We start from the raw sequence: 23,272 nt of genomic DNA on the forward strand, positions 1-23,272 counted from the left end.
GACTGGTAGTGGGAGGACTAGGAGCTATCCATGGAGGCTTGGTAAGAGTGTGATAAGCAAGGCTATTAGAGCTAGGTTTTTTACTTGGAGAATAAATGAGTGGAATAAGCTGCCAGAGTCTGTTGTGGGTGCTATGACTGTAAATGAGTTCAAGGTGAAGTATGATAGATACTGTGTGAATGTTGAATAGTTGTTCTTGTCATGATGTTGGGCCTCACTCGATTAATCTAAAAACTCCTTGGAGCTGCCCGTAATAATAATAATAATAATAATCCTAGAATCCGTGGTTACACTATGTACAGAAATGATAGATTTTGTGCAAGAGGTGGAGGCACAGCCATATATATCAAGAATTACCTGAATCATAATACAATACCCAAACCATAAACCTGGAGGTGACTGGCATGGATGTGCATACCAGCAATGCTGGCAGTCTCAAGATCTATGCTGGTTATAATCCTCCGAGCATTCCTCTGCTGACAACAGATCTGGACTCCATAATAATAGCATAAACCTGAATTCAAAACACACAGCTTGGTACAGCTCTTCAATTAACACCTAAGGCTACATGCTATTCATCTACACAATGCTCAACTTTGCTGTTGTGGCCGGACCTACCGAGCCCACCCACTTCAGCCCATCAGGTAGCTCGGATGTGCTAGACATCGTTATGTTTAAATATATACGATACCAATACAAATTGGAAATAATTAACGAATTATCTTCTGACCACAGTCCTATAGTGCTTAATCCAGGTTCATCAGATCAATTATCTTTCCCGCACACATTCATACCATGGGACAAGTTAGCCAAGGTTCTTCTGGATTATATTGGTCCGGTGCCCAATATCAGTAAAAAGGAAGAGATAGACTCAGCAGTAAATAACTTTACCATACAAATTCAGAAAGCAATAGCATTAGTCAGGCAAAACACTGTCTTCCACCCAACCAACCGTATCCCAGAGGAAATCATGTATTTAATTAGAGCAAAAAATAGAGCCAGAAAGAGATACCAGAATACTAGATCCCCACCCCACAAGGCAAAATAGTACTGAACAACCTAAACAGACAAGTTTGTGAAGCTCTTCAAAACACAGAAACCATCAATGGGAAACCAAATTGGCTAACATCAATACTGAAGATCTGGAAATTCATAAGAGCCATTCGCACTAAAAAGCAACTCATACCACCTATACAAACTAAGAAAAGGATTGTACATACAGATGAAAAAAAGTTGAAGCACTAATAGATAACATTGCATCTCAGTGCAATCCATCTTATGCGAATCTAAATATAAACCTTGTATATGGGATTCACCCTCATGTTAGTAAAATTTTACGACAGCATAATGATAATTCAGAACATATCACTCCCACTACTCTGACAGAAATAATAAATATCTTCACTCACCTAAACAGTAAAAAGGCTCCAGACCCAGATGGCATAACCAATCGAATAATAAAACTACTTATAAGAAAGGCCATAGTCCATCTCGTCAACATTACCAATGCCATTTTTAGATACCAGCATTTTCCCATTGCTTGGAAAACAGCCACCATCACGACATTGAAGAAGCCAGGACAAAACCCTCAACTTCCCAAAAGCTACAAACCTATTAGCCTGTTCTCCAGCCTCGGATAGGTGATAAGGAAAGTGATCCTCAGAAGGCCTCAAACAGAAACGGATAGGTTAGGAATTTTGCCCAATGAGTAGGTTGGCTTTCGCAAGGTCCATAGCACAGTTCAACAAGTACACAGGCTAGTGGAGATCATTACAAAAGGCTATACTTGGAAACTCCATACCATGTGATCAACAGAAAAAGCAAACTGGTGGATACACAAACAAAATTAATAATTTACAAGAAGGTAATAAGTCCGGTCATTACTTACGCATCCCCTCATGGAGCCACACCGCGTATAAAATTATTCAAAAGCTACAGATTACATAACAAGTACCTGAGGATGATTCTAGATGTCCCTTGGTTTATTAGAAACTCACAGATCCACAGAGAAGTCCACATTCCTTACATCTCTTCCCTTCTCCTAGATCTAGCTGAGAAGTTCTTTACCAAGACAAGCAACCACCCAAACCCGTTGATCAAGGAAGCGTAGGAATATAACGAAGCGGAAAACTACAAATATGAAAGGCCTAAGTCAATGTTAAGTTCAGCTGAACACAGCTAATTTTACTTCCCTCACTGGGTCAGCTTATAGCTCATAAACGTTCCATTCAAAGTTCTTCCATTACAGACAAAGGGTAATATGAAAAGCAATATTTGCTTCACCCAACTAGCCAGAAATGTTATTCGTTGTCGTAACCTGTGACATAATGAGTAAGCAAGATCAACCTATAAGTACATTTTTTCTTTGCATGAAGCCATAGGAATAGAATTAAAGCAAGCAAAATAAAATTTTCTATATACATAAAGACTCTCAAATATTTCACAGGAATTTCCCTCCCCTATCTTACAAGAGATTGCTTAATTTTTCCTATTGGTGAGGCTGCAAGCATTTTCATGTTTCTGTGTCTCATTATAAAACGTACTTCTAGCGGGATACTGAGGTATTACATCCTGTGAGTAACATGCTGTCTCTCGGTAATCAGGAGCTTGTCAGGTGTAGATTCGTAAACAAGTAATGTCTGTTAATGTTTGGAATTTTAAAGCCCAAAAATTTATCGGTATTGGGAGACCGAAAGTGATGGCGTCTCTGGCTCCCAGATATAGTTTTACAGTACACATATATTAATTCGATAGACGTAGCATAATTTGATTCTCTTCTTCTTCCGTAATGGCTGGTTTTGTAATTGGAAGATGCAAAACGAGTGTATCATATCTTGCTAATCAGCAGTGCAATGGTGATCCAAGACTCAGTACGTTGATGATGAGGTTTCGTTTACAAAATGCAAGGACTTTGTATCGTAAAGATCTTTTTGCTCATTATGGTTGTGTGAATGCCATTGAATTTTCATCAGATGGTGAATGGCTTGCATCTGGTAAATTTAATTTTATTTTGCAAAATATATAATTTCAGTGAAATTAATTTAATCTCCGGAATTATTTAGCAAGTACCAACCTCCTGTACGTATGTACAAACATTGTTCAATACATCAGCGAAAGGAATGCTTTTCGATATGAAACTTAAGTATTGAGATATAAATGAAAATACAAAACAACGTATGTTACTATGTTAAAATAGAGAGGTTTGGTGTTATTTATAATTTAATTGTCCATAAATCCAAATGGAAAATCATTTATTCAAAATGCGACAAATACAAGAACCCACACAACTCACAGGAAATGCTATAGTATTGCTTTATCTAATTATGTGACACCTCCAAGAAGTCCAGAGACCCATTGAGGGAGAGTGTGCCAACAGCATTGAACGATTGATCCCTTCCAACTACTAACCGTGCTCAAACTTGCTTAACTTTTTGCGAGCCATTAGTAACAGAAGGTCTACCAATCGACCAAACTTTTTGGCCTATTGCTTTGCAGAACTGAAAGTTTATTTAAGGTACCAGTAAACTGAAATATCTCATTTAAGGATTGAGAAGTTTTATTGGTACCTTAAATAAACTTTGACAACTGAACTGTTTGAACTGTCAGAGCATTGTCTGATGTACATTTGAATATAGTTAAGGACATGGCTATATCAAAGTACAAGATAATGTACTTTGATATAGTCGGGTTTGTATTGTGTTAATTTGTTATATAGGATTTTTTTTGCTTGGTAACAAAACCTCTCAAATACGGTACAATTTTGCATCCAATGGAAATTTTAGGGAATATTGGAAAAAAAAAAAATCCTACATTTAAAAATGATGTGTGGTAATGGGATGTATGATTTCTGATCTACTGAGAGTAATAAAAAAAAAAGGAATTAACATTGGTACATCAGATTAAAAAAGTTAGTTTAGAGGTACTTTTGAGATAATGAACAAAGTATGAATGTGCATCCCCATGGAAAACAGTTTATTGAAAATATGAGATCCAAATCAAAATATCAGAATGTTAACAAGGAATGTAAGAGGACTAGCTCACAAAGATGATGAACTAGAGAAAATACTAAAACAGTATGATATAAAAATAGCAGCAATAACAGAAACAAAAAAGAAAACAAAAAGGGATTAAAGAGTTAAATGATTGTGGCATAAAGAAATGAGAAAGAGCAAAAGCAGGAACAATGCTAATGATACCTAAAGACTGGAAAAATAATATAATTAGATACAAATATTGGAATGAAAGAATAATAGAAGCAAATTAAAAATACAAAGAGGAAATATAACAATATTTAGTGTCTACACCCCTGATGAAAATAAAGAGGAAGAATCAGAAGAATTTTATAAACAGTTCCAACAGATAATTAACAAAACAAATAAAAATTACTATATACTTATATTAGGAGATTTAATTGCAAGATTAGGTAACAATCCAATTAAAGATTGTATGGGGAAATAATGGAGAACCAAGCTAAAATAAAAATGAAGTAAGATTAATAAACTTTGCCCTGTTCAATAACTTGAAAATAGTAAATTCTTTCTTTAGACATAATGAAGTTCACAAATACACCTGGGAAGCAAGAGACTAGAAATCTATAATAGACTACATAATAGGAAATAAAAAAAATAGCAAATCCGATAACAGATGTCAGAGTCTATAGAAGTCTACATCTAGATACAGATCATTATTCAGTAATCAGGAATATGTACCCCTAAAATTGCTGAAGCTGAAAACAAAGAACCAATAGAAAACATATTTAAAATAAAATTATTACAAGAAGAAGAAATTTAAAAAAAAATGTATCAAACTAAATTAAAATAGAACTTGCAAAAAATAGAGGTAAATGAAAATATTGAAAAAGAATGGAAGAACATTTGCAACATAATAAAGAAAGCAGCCAATGACAGCTTGGGGAGAAAGAAGAAATGGTGCAGGAAAAGAAGCTTAAGAAATTGGAATGAGCATATAGAAAAAATAATAGAGGAGAAAAATGAAGCCTATAGGAAATGGCTATTTTCATATACAATCGAAAATGTGAAAAATGGAATAACTATGTAAGAGAGTTAGAAGTAGAGTTATACAGTATGCAGCCAACAACATATAAAAGCTCAAAATACTTAAAGAAATTAAAGAACATAGACATTATAAGTAAAAAGGAATGGAATAAGTATTACTAAAACTTATGGAAAGAAACACTCAAAAGTGATAAATCAGAAATCATAACATTAGATGAATTAAATGAAACTAAAGAAAATGAAAAATAAGAAAGCACCTGGAAAATGATGGAATAAATTCCAAGTTATTTAAATATGCTAGCTTAGAACTACATCAGAGATTATTAAATTTTCTAAACAAAATTTTACAAACAGGCACCCCAGATGACTGTAAAAAAAAAATCAGTTATTTTACCTATTTATAAAAAAGGTGATAAATCAAATTGCTCAAAGTACAGAGGAATAAGTTTGCTGGATTCTGGATGGAAAATATTCACAGCACTCTTGAAGAAGAAAATAAACAACTATATTGAAAAACATTTAGCAGAAAAACAAAACGGATTTAGAATGGGTCAATCATGCATTGACTCAGTCTTCACTTTAAAACAGTTAATTGAAAAACAAAGAGAATTTAACCTAGATACTCATATATTATTTATAGACTATGAAAAACCCTTTGGTTTAATAAAAAGAAATAAAATCTTTGAAATATAAATTAAATTAGAATTAAAATTCTAATAAAATATTAAAATTAAAATAGAATTGCCTCCACAATTAATAAAAGCAGTGGGCAATATTTGTGAAAATGACATCATAACAGTGAAAACCAAAGACACACCTAATGAAGTGGATAAAAATAAATAGAGGAGTAAGACAGGGATGCAGCCTGTCTCCAGTTCTTTTTAATATATATATATATAAATGAAATACTAAAAGAATGGCAATGTATTAATAATACAGGAATACAACTAGGAACAAATTTCTGCTTAAATACATTATTATATGCAGATGACCAGATTTTAATCACTAACACAGAAGACAAATTACAGTTGGCTCTCTACAAACTGGATGGATTTTTACCAAATATGGCATGAAAATATCTTCTGAAAAAACAAAAGTTATGGCATTTAAAGGAAGGAACCAATAAGAAGCAAAATAGTTCTAAACAACAAACCATTTGAACAGTTAATAATTTTAATTATCTTGGTTGTAATATAAGCTAAATTGAAGAAACTGATTCAAAACATAAAATTAGTAAATTCAGCAAAATTATAGGCATGATTAATAATATTTTAAAGCCAAATTTGATACAGAGAAATACTAGATTAAGAATATTCAACATTTTAGCAAAACCTGTAATATTATATGGAAGTGAAACATGGACAATGAAGAAAATAGATTACCAAAGTATAACATCAGCAGAAATGAAATTTCTAAGAACTGCAGGCTACGCTAAATTAGATAAGAAAAGAAACAGAATCATTTTAAAAGAACTTCAACAACAACCAGTTTCACAAACAATAGAAAATTACAGAAACAAATGGATCCAACATGTAAATAGAATGTCACCAGAAAGATTACCAAAAAATAATAATAAATTATAAATTAAAAGGGAAAAGAAGTAGACGAAGACCCTAAAAAGGTGGTGTGAGGTCGGAACAGGCCAGTAGGCCTAATACCAGGGTAAGAAGAAGATGTAATCCAAATATTTCTGAAAAACTAAACATCCATCATCATTGATTGAAGATAGGCATACAGCCATTTGTTCTATGTTTTAAGTATTGAAGTCTTGCTAGTTATTATTATTTGACACTTCTAGGGAGTCCAAAGACTCATCGAGGGAGAGTGTGCCAATAGCATCGAACGATTGAACCCCTTCCAACTAGTAACCGCGCTCCAACTTGCTTCAGTTTTTGCTTGAGCCATTAGTAGCAGAGGCTCTACCAATCGACCAACCTTTGCTGGCAATATTCCAGATGATAGGCATTTAGTTTCCCTTTAAAATATTTGGATTTCATATTGGGTGGATGGTAGCAGGGGTGTCCTCTTGTGGGAATAGGTGCTTGGGAGAAGGGGGAATATATCAGGTAACGCTGAGACCAGTGAAGTCTGGAGGGGAATAATGACAGGTATAGAAACAGTGACATTTTTATTCTTGATATTAATGCCAGGCGTATCCGAAATAAAGGAGATGAATTGGTGCTGCTGATAGCATCAGCCTTTCTGAAGATTATTTGGATCTCTGAGACATGGTTGACAGGAGATGATATAATAACAGGAATAGAAGTAGCAGGGTACAGTATTTTACAACAGGATAGGAAGGGGAAAATGCAGTGGTGGAGTACTGCTTATGATAAGTGATGACTTATGTCCTCTCAGAGTGGAGGCTCTGGAGGGCAATGACACTAATGGTTTTGAAAGCATATGGTGTGAGGTAATGGTGGGCAATACAGGATATTTAGTGGAGTGTTGCTACAAGCCAAGGAGCACAGAGAGTGAAGAGCAGGAGACATTTAGGCAGTTGAGCTTGGCAAGTGCAAAAAGAATTGGGAGGTTTTTGACTATAGCAGTATAAATTGGAAAGAGGACCCTGCATATAGTAATAAGGGAATGGAATTTCTAGAATTCTTGAGGGATAAATGTTTTAGGCAACAGGTAGAGAAGGAACACAAGGTTCAAGAGTTTTTGGTCATCAGAAGAGCTGATTATAACTGAGATGGCATCTCTGCCTCCAGTTGGAGATTGCAATCAGATAGCAACTTGGGGACAGTTCCATGGAGTGAGGAATTGGAAGGGAAAGATATCATTAGTGCTTGGGAAATTGTGAAGGATATTTGTTAGCAGCAATAGTAAACTGTATTCCATGAGTGAAGAAGAGTACACAATTTGGTGTAAAGTGAATGACAAACAATATCAAACAGGAACTACAGGTAAAAAAGAAGTTATGGAAGAGATATAAAGAGAGGAGTGGAGAGCAGATGCATGAAGAATATGATTCAGGTCAGGAGAGTGACTAGTATGGTAAGGAAGGTGAAACTGGAATATGAGAAGAGATTGGCCCTAAGATCCAAAGAAATTCTTGGTAATTTTTTAGCTATGTGGCCAACCAATAGGAGGAGAAATGATTGTGGAAGAATGACATTTTGATAGAAATGGGAATAGAGTGATTGATGCAGAGAACATAGTGGAGTTATTCAATGAACTTTATTGGAGTATTTGGAGAAGTAGGTTTTAATACTAGAGGGCAGGTTCGAGGTTTAGAGGTGGAGTGTGTTTCAAATACTGAGTACTCTGGATGTCAATAAAGCAGTGGGACAGGATGGAATTTTGCCATGGGTTTTGAGAGAATGTGCTAAAGAACTGACAGCTTTGTTGACCTGGATTTTTAATGAAAGTCTGGCCACGGGAAAGGTACCCAAGGAGTGGAAGGAGAGCAAGATAGTGCCATTCCATATGGATAGTAACAGGCTGTTAGTGTCAAATTATAGGCCAGTTTATGTTTCATCAGTAGTTGTTAAGATCTTGGAGAAATTAGTGAGGGACCATATACAGTATTGGCAGATTAAGGTAATGTTGTCTATGAGAGTCAACATAGATTTGTTAAGGGGTACTCTTGCTTTAGTAATATGCTTGGCCTTTTATAATAACGTGACGAGCGGTTGATGAGGGAAAGGCATATTCTGCCATTTTTTTGGGGATGTTACAAAGGCATTTGACAGGGTGCCACACATGATAAGCTGATATTTAAGTTGCAGCACATGGATTTAGATGTCAGGTTAGTCACCAGTACTGGAACCTATTGTTTAACCTTTATATCAGTGGATTGCAGGGGCGACATTCTGCAAGAGGATAGATTGGACAGATGGTCAAATTAATGGGGTGTCAGTTTAATGCAGTAAAATGTAGTCTTGAAGTTCGGGATAAATCGATGGGAGGCTGCATGCTCTTTTGGAGGAGCTGTACTGGAGGAAGTAGGGGAGGGAGGAGATCTGGGGGTGATGATTGATAGAAATCTGAAATTCAGGGAACACATTGCAAAGGTGGTGAAGGTAACCCAGAGGATTATTTCAATACTGAGAAGACACTGACTTGCAGATAAGAGTTGTTATTCCATTGTATAAAGGACTATTATTTTCAAATTTGGATTTGAAGGAAATAAACGCCCCTGGTAGGCTGAGTATTTAGCGTATCCGGCCAAAAGGCTGTGGGTTCGAATCCCGCCATGGGCATGGATGTTTGTGATTGTCTGTGAAAATACTAGTGGTGGTGGTGGTCAGCAGTAGATGGCTTTGGTGTAGATGATGAAGATAGTTGCAGTTGGTGGAGTGGTGGAAACGGAGAGTTGTAGAGTAGGTACCCTCCCTCAATGAGTCTTTGGGCTCCATGGAGGTGTTATGTAATAATAATAAATTTACTGTTGAAAGGGTACAGAGGCAGATAACAAAAATATTTTCAGGACTGTACAATGTTAGTTATGAGGACAGACTAAGAAAATGTGGAATGCAAAGTTTGGTAGATAGAAGGAGAGGTGATATGATCGATACTTTTAAACTGTTGAGAGGTAGTTACAGGGTTGACACTGGGGAGTTATTTCGCTTGTTGGAACAGGGTGAAGAAGCGAGGACAATGGGTCATCTCTGGAAGTTAGGAAGCTGAGCAAGAGGAGAAGGAATGGTTTCTTTGCATGGAGGATGATTGAACCATAGAATGCATTGCTTGATAGAGTGGTGGGAGCACAAACAGTCAATGAGTTCAAGGAGTGGTATGATAGACTTAGTTTTTTCTAGGAAGGTCTTCCCACAATGAGTCTTTTGACTCCATGGAGGCCTGCATCGTAATCATAATATTTTTGGTAAATTGTTTTTCTTGTGTTCATATTTATATTCATATTCATATCTTAGTTTAAAATTTTTTTACAACTATTAGGATTGCAAAACACTTTTTGCAATCCTTTTTTTAGTGCTGTGAAAATCTCTGTATTCCTCATAATAACAAAACCTTATCAGAAACACTCAATTTTCTTTGTTTTCTGTAAGTTTTAAAATTTGATGTATTAGATTCACAAATTATAAACTAGTCCAAAATGCATATTGTTTTCTTTGAAATATTACAGAGAGATTGTTTAATTTCTTGTCATGTTGAAGTTACTTTCATGGCATGTATCTGTGGTTAACTTTTGACTTGATATATACTGAGTAAACCATTTGACAGATTTTTGAGTAGCCTGTCAAATGGTTTACAAAATTCTAGAATTTATATATACACACAAACACATGCACACGAATCTCATCTACGAAGGATTATAAATCTTTACATGACCGCTTTGGGTGCATGGGTGAGATAATCTAGAAACCCTGCTGTACATACCAAAGCAGGAACCTTCTCAAGCTAACTACTCCAAATCTCCCAGTAATCAGGGTGGTGAGTATCTAGCTCTGAAATTCATCTTTTATCCTCTGACAGTCACAAACATTCATTTCCACAGTAGAATTTGTATCCACATCCTGTTGGTTGAAGAACATGTGCTGCTCACTTGGCTACCCTCACTTTGTAAGTTCAGCATATGAATTCCTGTCATCCTCTATTTTTTCAATAAATGGTGATCAGATTACTGAAACAAATGCACCCCTTGAGAAAGGAAGAATTACAAACAGCAGGTCCCCATCATCATAAGACTAATCAGAAGGAAGTCCTGTATAACCAGTAACATCTCTCATATCATACATTACCCATTCATTTTCCTTGCAACATTCCAGAAGTGCACTTTGCTCTCACATAGCTCTCCTGTGTAAAAAAAATATATATATATTGCATAGCTTTTCATTCTCCTTTTCTTCCTCATTCATTTTTTTTCTCATTGATTGCTTTCTAATTAATCTGGTAAAAACTCCATTTCCAACTGTCTCTCTTGTCACTTCTTTGTGTTTATGTGTCTACCATGGTGTGCACATTACATTGCCTGCCCTCATGACCAACACTCCAGTGGAAGCTACTATAGTTATTTTCACTTAATTCTTCCAATAATGTTCATATTTCTGAACTGTGGTATAGATGGCATGCAATCAGTGTGTTATTCTAGGGATCACTGAATAGCAAATTGTCTACAACAATCCACCAGATTTTTTAATGGTTATTTGCTGGTAATTTCAATTAATTCAACCATATATACATAAAATAATTATTTTACATTTGTATTTTGCTTGTTCTTATTTTGATGTATTATGATCACTTGAGTAACTATATGATCATGTAGTTTAGACCTTGGAGATTGCCAAACATATAGAATTTTCTCTTAAGAAGTTATATATGTGGAATTATAATGCAGGTGATTATGACAAGCTGCAGAGTCAGCCTTCAGCAGTGCCATGGCAAAAGAATTAGAGGGGAAAGATGGTGGTGCATGAGAGGTAGTCAAGAGATGTTTGAAGAAAGCAGTGTCAGACTGGATACCCAGAGTCAGAAGGATATATCAAGTAGGAATTAGATGAATAGCATCATTAAGCTAGAGCTGCAGACAAAGAAAAACTTATGAAGAGAATATAAAGAAAAAGGTGATTAGCATGTTCATGAGCAGTACAAGGTACAGGCAGGAAGAGTGGCCTGTATGGTGTATAAATAAGGCCAATGCTAATTATCAGAGAAAGCAAGATGATGAGGACAAAAATTCTGAAGAGTTCTTTCCCTATGTGGCAAGTAAAAGGAGGAATGACTGTAGAAGGATGACTTTTAACAGAAGCAAACCAGTTAGTTTAGCATTTTGCAAGGGTGTACTGTAAGAGCCTGTGTAGCTCAGTGGATGTGGCGTTTGCACACCACCGCGCTTGGCCGCACGAAGGAAGTCTTGGTTTCGAGTCTAGTCGGCGACTAGAGGAAATTTTTCTAAGCCTTTTTTCGACCGGTTCCCGAGTTAGTCGATCTCTGGCACGGGCAAGCAGGTTTTTCCTCCCGGAAACTCGGGTTTTTCGTCCTGTAAACTCAAGAAAATCGACCGTAGAACCCACATTATTTCAGACATTAAATATATTGTGTTAGGGTTAGGCACCACGAGATGGCGGCACATTTGAGCCGTCTCTCTTCACTGCATACCGCTTAATTAGTGATAGCCTTGGGCCATCTGTCTCTGATTGGGTACCAGTGGAGATTGAACTGCCCACTCAGTCTCCAAAAAGTTAGATAGGGCTAAATGGCCTCGCCTACTCCCGTATATACGGGAATAAAAAGGCGTTAGCTGATAGCTGAGCTGTACTGTTTAGGTGGTGGATGAAGAAATTGAGGTCATTATAATATTTCAGAACCTCATTGTAAGCATAGCCATGGGATTAGATGGCATATCTGCCCAAGCATTACAAGAATATTCAAGAGAATCATCAGCTCCTCTGACCAAACTGTTTAAGCCTCAATACTGGGAAGGTGCCAGTGGAGTGGAAAGAGGGTAAAATAGTCCCATTGCATAAAAGAGGCTCCAGGAAAGAAGTAGCAAATTATAGGCCAGTGAGAATCTCAGGAATGATGGTTAAAGTATTCTAGAAATCTATGAAACAATTCAGGACTGGATGGATAGGAATATGATACTTTATAAGGGGGTAACAAGTTTTTACTGAAGGTTAGGTCTGCCCTAGTAATTTGCTTACTTTTTATTATAAAGTGACAATGGAGTTGAATAAGAGAAATGGCTACTCAGTGATGCCGCTAGACTTTACAAAGGCATTCGGCGGGATTCCAAATAGGAATCCTGTCAACCATTCTCTAATCCAAATCTGGCAATTTGGATTGGAAGTTAGCTGATGGACAGATAACAAGGAGTGGTTTATGGAGTAGTTGAGTCGAGGAGAAGGCAGGTGATCAGTGGTGTACCACAGGGCTCAGTACTTGGTCCCTTGTTGCTTAATTTGTACAACAATGATATAGGAAATGGTTTGATGGGAAATATTCAGTTGTTTGCTATGCAAGACTGTGAAGATTGATAGCACATGAAGCTAATGAAGAGATCCTGAAGGATGGCTTAAATAGACTTACAGTATGTGTATATGACTGCTAGTTTAATGTGGCCAAGTGTAAGGTTTGGGAAGAATAGATTACAGCTGTGCTTTCTTTTGGTGTTACACAGTGATCAGCATTCATTTTAGAAATTGTGGAATTTACAACCATGTTATAAATAACTATTTTAATTTCCCGATGTTTCGACCTTCATATTAAGGTCATCATCTGGAGTATATACAAATAAATATACAACGACAAGCTGAGTTACATTTCACACAGTATGCTAAAGAGACAATGATTTGATCAACGGTTATTATACTGGCATGACCTCTAGTGAACATATATTAAAAAAAATTATATATATATATTTATATATATTTTGACAATTCATTTTAACTCGGTTGGAATATTATAAAATAAGTTTAATGACTATTACCGAGAGAAAAGATGGCAAGATATATTTAACAAGATACTACTAGTTTACTAGTTTCGTTACAAGAACATCATCAGGTATCATACTCAAAGAAGTATATAAAAAAACTACAGACTTAACATTGTACTAACAGAACAAGTGAAAAACAGTAGCATGTTTGAAAAAATGCAAGTATGAGTTCCATACAAACGAATACTACATGCTGTTGCGAGTGCACCAGTACTGAACAGAAGCAACGTGTGCGTCCGAGAGATTGTAACTCAGGCTGTTGTTAATATGAGAGGAATCTAGAGAAATTTCTCTTGATTCAACAATCTTTCTTTCGAGTTCATCGTAGCACACATGGATATTAGCAGTTTGAGTCCAGTTTACAATGTGCTGGCGGCCTTCGTCTGAGTTAGCAGAAAAGAGAACGTGGCTAGAGAGAGCGCTAGCTCTAGTCCTGTTATAGGAGATATCTCTACGGTGTTCATCCAAACGTAGAAGGATGGATTTAGCAGTCTGTCCATAATATGGCTTTCCGCAATCACATAAAATCTTGTAGACTCCTGGAAACTGAGTAGGAAGATGTTTCTGTTTATATTTGCAAAGTAATGAGCGAAGTTTTGGAAGCGTAGTGTAGCACGTTTTGAAGTTAAATTTCTTGAGAATCTTTGCCAGTTTTGGTGAAAGAGAGCTGATGTAAGGCAAGGAGATGAAGACTCTTGGGGGAGGGGGATCTTCAGCAGTAGTTGAGTGCCTGGGGGAAAGAAATTTGTCAATCTTCTTTGGAGAGAAGCCATTGTTAATAAACGTTTTTTTAAGAAAACTGAGTTCATTTATAATTTCTGTTTCTTCTGTAAGTAATGATTTTGCTCGGTGGGCTAAAGTGGAAATAATACCACATTTTTGTGGGGGATAATGATGGGAGGAAGCATGAAGGTATCTGTCAGTATGAGTAGGCTTTCTAAAAATTGAGATTTTAATGTTCTCAGCACATCTGGTAAGTTTGAGGTCTAAAAAGGGAAGACAGTCATCCGATTCCAGTTCGAGGGTGAAAGAGATTTTTTCGTGGCATTTGTTTAGGTGGTCTAAAAATAAATAGAGGTTATTGACGCCGTCTTCCCAGATGAGGAAAATATCATCAGTATATCGGTACCAGACTTTTGGTTTAAAGTGAAAGGAGTTAATAGCTTTACCTTCAAATTCGTTGAGAAATATATCCGCAAGAATCGGAGAGAGTGGGCTGCCCATAGCCAGACCTGAGTTTTGTAAGTAGATCTTGTTGTCATATTTGAAGTATCCTGACTTTATGCAATGGGAGAGAAGAGCAAAGAGTTTTTTTGATAATTTATTCTTGAGAAGATCGAGGACTTCTTGAGCAGGAACATTTGTAAAGAGAGAAACAATATCAAAACTGGCCATTAAATCTGTTTTTTTAAGTTTGATGTCCTTGATTTTAGAAACAAAATCTGCAGAGTTTTTAATATGTGAAGACGAAATTCCAGAAAGATTTCTTAGAAAACTCACTAGAAATTTGGAGAGATTATAAGTGGGAGAGTGTATGCCCTCAACTATAGGTCTGAGTGGGCAGTTATTTTTGTGAATCTTGGCGAGACCATACAGTCGAGGTATCAAGGGATGAAGCGACCGAAGAGAAAGCCGAATGTTTTTTTGTAACTCTAAGGTGGTTTTTAATAAATTATTAGTTCTAATAAATTATTAGTTCTAATAATTTATTAAAAACCACCTTAGAGTTACAAAAAACATTCGGCTTTCTCTTCGGTCGCTTCATCCCTTGATACCTCGACTGTATGGTCTCGCCAAGATTCACAAAAATAACTGCCCACTCAGACCTATAGTTGAGGGCATACACTCTCCCACTTATAATCTCTCCAAATTTCTAGCGAGTTTTCTAAGAAATCTTTCTGGAATTTCGTCTTCACATATTAAAAACTCTGCAGATTTTGTTTCTAAAATCAAGGACATCAAACTTAAAAAAAACAGATTTAATGGCCAGTTTTGATATTGTTTCTCTCTTTACAAATGTTCCTGCTCAAGAAGTCCTCGATCTTCTCAAGAATAAATTATCAAAAAAACTCTTTGCTCTTCTCTCCCATTGCATAAAGTCAGGATACTTCAAATATGACAACAAGATCTACTTACAAAACTCAGGTCTGGCTATGGGCAGCCCACTCTCTCCGATTCTTGCGGATATATTTCTCAACGAATTTGAAGGTAAAGCTATTAACTCCTTTCACTTTAAACCAAAAGTCTGGTACCGATATATTGATGATATTTTCCTCATCTGGGAAGACGGCGTCAATAACCTCTATTTATTTTTAGACCACCTAAACAAATGCCACGAAAAAATCTCTTTCACCCTCGAACTGGAATCGGATGACTGTCTTCCCTTTTTAGACCTCAAACTTACCAGATGTGCTGAGAACATTAAAATCTCAATTTTTAGAAAGCCTACTCATACTGACAGATACCTTCATGCTTCCTCCCATCATTATCCCCCACAAAAATGTGGTATTATTTCCACTTTAGCCCACCGAGCAAAATCATTACTTACAGAAGAAACAGAAATTATAAATGAACTCGGTTTTCTTAAAAAAACGTTTATTAACAATGGCTTCTCTCCAAAGAAGATTGACAAATTTCTTTCCCCCAGGCACTCAACTACTGCTGAAGATCCCCCTCCCCCAAGAGCCTTCATCTCCTTGCCTTACATCAGCTCTCTTTCACCAAAACTGGCAAAGATTCTCAAGAAATTTAACTTCAAAACGTGCTACACTACGCTTCCAAAACTTCGTTCATTACTTTGCAAATATAAACAGAAACATCTTCCTACTCAGTTTCCAGGAGTCTACAAGATTTTATGTGATTGCGGAAAGCCATATTATGGACAGACTGCTAAATCCATCCTTCTACGTTTGGATGAACACCGTAGAGATATCTCCTATAACAGGACTAGAGCTAGCGCTCTCTCTAGCCACGTTCTCTTTTCTGCTAACTCAGACGAAGGCCGCAGCACATTGTAAACTGGACTCAAACTGCTAATATCCATGTGTGTTACGATGAACTCGAAAGAAAGATTGTTGAATCAAGAGAAATTTCTCTAGATTCCTCTCATATTAACAACAGCCTGAGTTACAATCTCTCGGACGCACACGTTGCTTCTGTTCAGTACTGGCGCACTCGCGACAGCGCGTAGTATTCGTTTGTATGGAACTCATACTTGCATTTTTTCAAACATGCTACTGTTTTTCACTTGTTCTGTTAGTACAATGTTAAGTCTCTGTAGTTTTTTTTATATACTTTGAGTATGATACCTGATGATGTTCTTGTAACGAAACTAGTAAACTAGTAGTATCTTGTTAAATATATCTTGCCATCTTTTCTCTCGGTAATAGTCATTAAACTTATTTTATATATATATATATATATATATATATATATATATATATATATAATAAAAAAAACAGATAAAATTAAAAAATTAATTAATTATATAGAAACTACATCAAAGCTAAATTCTATTTAAGATAACATAAGAGAAACATTCTTTCATATAGATAGTTTTCTTACAGTAATTTAAGTAATTAAATTTCCTAATTTAACATGACAATTGTTATATTAGATTTAAGATTCTGGATTATCTACACTCCTGTTTATAGTTAACTCTTAGGGAGAAAGGTTCCATGGGTAGAATATGTGCCTTTCCATATGATTGGGATTTTTAGCCCATCATTATTGTTCAGGATAAGAATATCACAGGCTTCCTTAAATTTATGTTCATACCTTGTTTTGGTGTGATGTAAACAACTGGTGCTTTTCCAGTCAATTCTATATGAAGTGTTCAGGGCATGATCAGAAATGCCAGCTTCACCATAGTTATTATATTTAATGTGTCATTTATGTTCTTTTTGTCTGAATGGAATTGTGCATCCTGTTTCCCCTATATATATGGTAGATTACAGGTGCAATAAATACAGTATACTCTAGGGTGGGCCAGTGGAGGGATGGGTCTTTGGATGAGTTGAGTAAGATTTTTAATTTTGCAGGAGGTTTAAAGGTGCTTTGAGGTTGTATTTCTGTAGTATTCTGTTTATTTTATCTGATGTCCCTTTAATGTAAGGAATGGTTATAGTTTTATTGTAGTCTGGTTTATCTTTGAAAGTTTATTTTTCACTTGGTTAGAATATAATAAATTTAGTTTTATCCCTTTTATCCAAGAGTGAGCAAACAAAGTTTGTGCCTGAAAGTATCTTCAGGACTGGGGGTAAGGGGTACAACACCACTATGACTCCTTGCAAAGGTGGAGCAAGATACCAACACTCCTGTCTCAGTATCTCCCAATGCAAAACACATCTCCTTGCGGATATGTCTAATGTTATGCATTAAGGGAAGGGCCACTACCCAGACTAGTTTTGACCTTTATGGAGGTCTCTTCAGTGGGAGTCAGGCCCAAGTGGAGATACCAGCCAGAAGCATTAGCAGGTCATCTCTACCTATAGGAGTTGCCAATTGGTGTGCCACCATTTTAATAAATTTCTCTGGATTTAGAGAAAGATGTTGAAAGTTTATTTTTCACTTGGTTAGAGTATAATAAATTTAGTTTAATTCTTTTATCCAACTGTGAGCAAACATAGTTTGCGCCTGAAAGTATCTTCAGGACTGGGGGTAAGGTGGTACAAGGAGATGTGTTTTGCATTGAGAGATACTGAGACAGGAGTGTTGGTAGCTTGCTCCACCTTTGCAAGGAGTCGTCCTGATGTTGTACCACCTTACCCCCAGTCCTTAAGATACTTTCAGGTGCCAACTTTGTTTGCTCACACTTAGATAAAAGGATTAAACTAAATTTATTATATTCTAACCAAGTGAAAAATAAACTTTCAACATCTTTCTCTAAATTCAGAGTAATTTATTAAAAAGATGGCACACCAATTGGCAACTCCTATAGGTAGAGATGACCTGCTAATGCTTCTGGCTGGTATCTCCACTTGGGCCTGGCTCCCACTGAAGAGACCTCAATAAATTTCGAAACTAGTCTGGGTAGTGGCCCTTCCCTTAATGCATAACATTAGACATATCCGCAAGGAGATGTGTTTTGCATTGAGAGATACTGAGATAGGAGTGTTGGTAGCTTGCTCCACCTTTGCAAGGAGTCGTCCTGGTGTTGTACCACCTTACCCCCAGTCCTGAAGATACTTTCAGGCGCAAACTTTGTTTGCTCACACTTGGATAAAAAGGATTAAACTAAATTTATTATACTGGTTTATCTTTGTTTTTTTATTGAGGTCTTGTAGAGAATTTTGTTAATAGTGTTTTGGCTGTAACCATTTTTTTTAGGAAAGTATTGCTGATAACTTTAAATTTGGCTTTAAGTGCTTCTTCATTGGAGCAAATCTTCAAAGCCCTGTTTTTTAGAGTATTAATGACACCTGGTTTTTCTGTTAGTGGTGGTGGTGGTGGTAAGAGTTTATCTGTATATATTGGCCATTATATGCCCATTTCCAGTAAACAGGTGAAGGAAAGACTGCCAGAAGGAAGAAGTGTGACAAGTGTATCTAGAAACGGAAGTGTGTTATGCTTTTCAATCTCAATTGTGAACTGTATACATTTGTGTTTTTTGTTTAGGTGGCTAAGGAAAGTGTCTATTTTCCTGGCAGCCATGGGGCCAGATCGCGAAAGCATTTTCAACGTACCTAAGTCAGTCAGACTTTGGGTTTTAAAGGAGAGGAATCTAGAGCATGTTGCTCAAAGTGTTCCATATAAAAGTTAACAATGGGGGGTGGAGATAATGACGAGCCCATGGCTGTGCTGCCTTTTTATAGGTAGAAAGTGTTTTGGCATACAAAATAATCAGAGCATAATACATGCACAAAGAGCGCCATGATATCTGGAGGGAATTTGTCTTATAAAAGAAGGATTGTGTCATTGATTGGGACATTCGTCAAGAGGGCAGAGACATCAAACTGACTAATAAATCATCTTATTCTAATGTAATGTCTTTGATTATGTTTATGAAGTGCTGTGTGTTTCTGATATAGTTTCCTAACCTAACCGACACATGCTGGCCAATATATACACACATAAACTCCTACTACCACCCAACGCAAAAACTAGGTATCATTAATACTCTAAAAAACAGGGCTTTGAAGATTTGCTCTAATGAACAATCCCCTAAAGATGAATTTGAAGTTATCAGCAATACTTTCCTTTAAAAAAATGGTTACAGCCAAAACACTATTAACAAAATTCTCTACAAGACCTCAATAAAAGACCTCAATCTTTGACTGCATGAGGTCTTGGGGTAATAATAATAATAAAAGACAAAGATAATCCAGACTACAATGAAACTATAACCTGTTAACCAGAGTCTGTAATCGACATACTTGCAACCAGACTCATAATCTAAATCCCATAATCAGGATACAATTTTTGTAACTCTTCTTTGCATCCTTTCCACAGCTTCTTTATTCCCTTGGAACCTAGCAGACCAAATCTGCACACAATAATCCAGGTGCTGTTATCAAAGCCTTATAAAGAGATAAGATACTTATATGTCAATGTTTGCTTCAACATTGCAATTATCCTCCAAATTGTATTTGCAACTTTTGCTATGTGACCTTTGAACTTCAAATTCCTATCCACTAATATGCCAAGATCCCTTGCCTCCTCAGTTTCATGTAGCATAACCCCACTAATATTGGGGTTATGCTACATGAAATCTAGCTATTTTTGTTTGCCCAAATTTCCAGCCTATTCAAATCATTTTGTAAGTGCTGTATATCAGTAGCATCCCTGATTGCTCTGCTTATCTTTGCATCAGAAAACAATTGCACATCTCCTGATAGAGCCTTTCTAATGTCATTAATGTGGAAATTGAACAACAATGGCTCAAGAACTGAACTCTGAGGTACACCACTGCTCACCTTAAATATGGCAGATTTACACCCGCTATGTTATCACTTTTTGATATGTATCTCTGTCAACCATCCACTTATCCAAGTCAAGAATTTATATTCAAATCCCGTATTCTTCAGTTTATGCAATAGCCTTTTGTGTGGTATCCTATCAAATGCCTCTGTTTTGCAGAACTGTTTCTCTTATTGTTCTTTCAATATTAAAAATTCAGGAGGATATGAAGCTGTTTGCTAAGATGCTGCAAAAGTATCTGCAAAGGCTTTGGAATGAACTACAACACATCCATTATGTTTCAAGGCAGACAAGTGGTGGATTTTATATCTACCATCTTTCAGATTTTATCCCATACAATTTTTTCACTGGTTGGTTGATTAATCAATGATGTAAATTGAATCCAAGATTATTTTTGACTCTGTCGTCTCACATAAATTTAAAAGCTATGAGATTTTATGTGGTAGGATATGTACAAAATATATCCAATGCTCTGTCTTAATCTTTTTTGGCAAAGAACTTGCCACTCCAGGTCCAACCAAAATTTGGAAATTGAAAGGATGTTTATGGGATTTTGGCTGTTGCCTGGTACAATCTGATACATAATCCACTGATAGGTGTTTGACTAACTGCTTCCACATTCATTATTCCAGTTAGCCTATCCAGAAAAACATGGCTCCTATGAAGACATAGTACAAATAACAGGAAAACAATCACTTCCATGGATGTTTTCTTTGACATCCCACATGAGTATTGACAAAATAGCATGGTAGAAGACTGTAAGATCTATTGCTGAATACCAATGGGTAGGCATATGGAACAGTGTTGTAAGAAGTGTCTCAGAAGACTGAAATATTAGATATGATAATATTGGAGTGCTGACAACTAACAGACTAATAGCCTGTATACCCCCCCCCCACACACACACACTTTAGGATACATATCAGGAAATTGATGATGATATATATATATATATATATATACATACATACAAAAACTGTGTAAGCACTGCAGATAAATATTACAATAAAAATTACAACAGGAGATTATTGCTGAGAGTTCAAAGGCACTACTACCTAGAATGTAGAAATTTTTAGACCGTCATTTTGATTGATATTGGACTGACTGCAAAGAGCTTCATAATATTCTTTGAAGTCTCTCAAATTTGAAAAAACTTCATCCTCATCCAATTCCTGATATGTACCCTCAAGGGATGTATAGGATATAATAGTACTAGATGAAAAATTTACATCATTACCACCTTCCTATCTACAATTTTCCTCTAAATCAATCTGTTACCTGTCAAGACTCCAATATTGTCAGATCTTATATTTCTATCTTCTAAGGCACTTTTAACCATATCTATGAACCTATATTTTGGTCTTTCTTTGGGTCTTTTTCCTGCCAACCTGGCAGAGAACACTTGTTTTGCTACTTTCCCATTCTGTTTAAATAACCATACCACCTGAAATTAGCTCTGCTAATACATTCCTGGATGCTAATAATGTCAAGTTCTTTCCTTGAAAAAACTTCTATGAAGAATTTTTGTGTTGTCCCATAATATCCTGTGGTTAGTAGGACACCATCTTCTGCGAGACCAGCTTTCTCAGCTTGGAGAAAAATATATTCTCATCGTCAAATATCTATGGTACATCAAGTCTGGCCAAAATAGGAGAGATTGCAGGAATAAAAAATCTGATACACTACCGAATTTATCAAGCGAGGAAGTTTGTCTTTAGTGGAAGAAAGGATTGAGGAAATACTGTTGATTGGATTGATAGCTGCCTGGAATTCAATTTTTTTCTTAACTTTTGGGTTGGGTTTAGAAATGCTTAATCGAATTCTTAGAAATGTTTAATAGGTTTAGAAAATGTACAAGCAGCAAAGAAAGTTGGATATGCCTCTCAGAGGGATGAAGTCGTGAACTCTATAGAGGAAAGAAGCAAGAAAAGTAGTAGCACAAGCAAAAATAAGGCATATAAAAATTTCTGTGATAAATTAGAAACAACAAAAGGACAAAAGAAGGTTTATAGGTTGGCTAAATATCGGAGTAAAGCAATGAAAGATGTCTCCAAAGTGAAGTATATTAAGGTAGCAGATGGAATTATAATAAGAAAATCAGAATGTATTCAGATCAGGTGGAAGGAATATTTTGAGAAGTTGATGAATTAGGAAAAGGGGAGACTGTCTGAGAAAGAAGGACTACCAAATGAAGGAATGACTAGGGGAATCAACAGAGGGGAAGTGGTGAGAGCAATGACCAAAATGAAGAGTGGAAAGCGCTGGACCAGATGAAATACCAGTGGAGCTCTGGAAAGTGTTAGAAGATGAAGGCATTGAATTAATATGGAATCTGTTGAAGGAGATCTATAGTCAAGAGGTAATTCCTGAGGAATGTCAACAGTGTGGTGGTACCTATATATAAAGGGAAAGGGAGATATACAGGACTGTAGTAATTATAAAATTATTTTATAATTAAGTATTAGAAGAAAGAGAATGATAGTTAGCAGAAGAAAAACTGAATATCTGGTGTGTTGTCAAAACATCAACACTGATGAAGATGTAGTGCTGAATGGAGAGGTCATTAAGAAAGTAGATAAATTCAAATATCTGGGTTCAGTAGTGGATATTAAAGGTGAAGTAGAAAGGGAAGTCAATAACAGAATTCAGGTAGGATGAAAGAATTGGAAAGAAATGTCAGGTATTTTGTGTGATAGAAAAGTTCCAGTGAAATTGAAAGGAACTATATACAGAATGGTAGTGAGACCTACAATGTTATATGGATTGAAGACACTGCCTATGAAGAAGTCCAATGAAAGCAGGATTAGTGTTACAGAAATGAGGACTTTGATGGCTGTGTGGAGTAACAAGAAAAGACCCATGTACAGACAAATTGGCTTTCAGAACACACACAATTTACAGACAAAAAATACTGTTGTTGTGATGATAGGTGATAGAT

General features: G+C 36.1%; 1 protein-coding gene across 1 annotated transcript in view; it reads left to right on the plus strand.

The window, feature by feature from the left end:
* Positions 1–2,554: 2,554 nt before the first annotated feature.
* The window catches only part of LOC150107097 (DDB1- and CUL4-associated factor 5), a 302,448-nt gene continuing 281,730 nt past the window's right edge, over positions 2,555–23,272 (plus strand). Inside the window, exon 1 of the mRNA XM_090390998.1 lies at positions 2,555–2,993. Within this exon, the coding sequence (XP_090247124.1) occupies positions 2,789–2,993 (205 nt within the window). The 5' untranslated portion in view covers positions 2,555–2,788. The remainder of the gene's footprint in view (positions 2,994–23,272) is intronic.

Source organism: Typopeltis vanoorti, chromosome 4, assembly GCF_054136105.1.
Source record: "Typopeltis vanoorti isolate ZY-2024b chromosome 4, IOZ_Tvanoo_1.0, whole genome shotgun sequence".
NCBI classification, from domain to species: domain Eukaryota; kingdom Metazoa; phylum Arthropoda; class Arachnida; order Uropygi; family Thelyphonidae; genus Typopeltis; species Typopeltis vanoorti.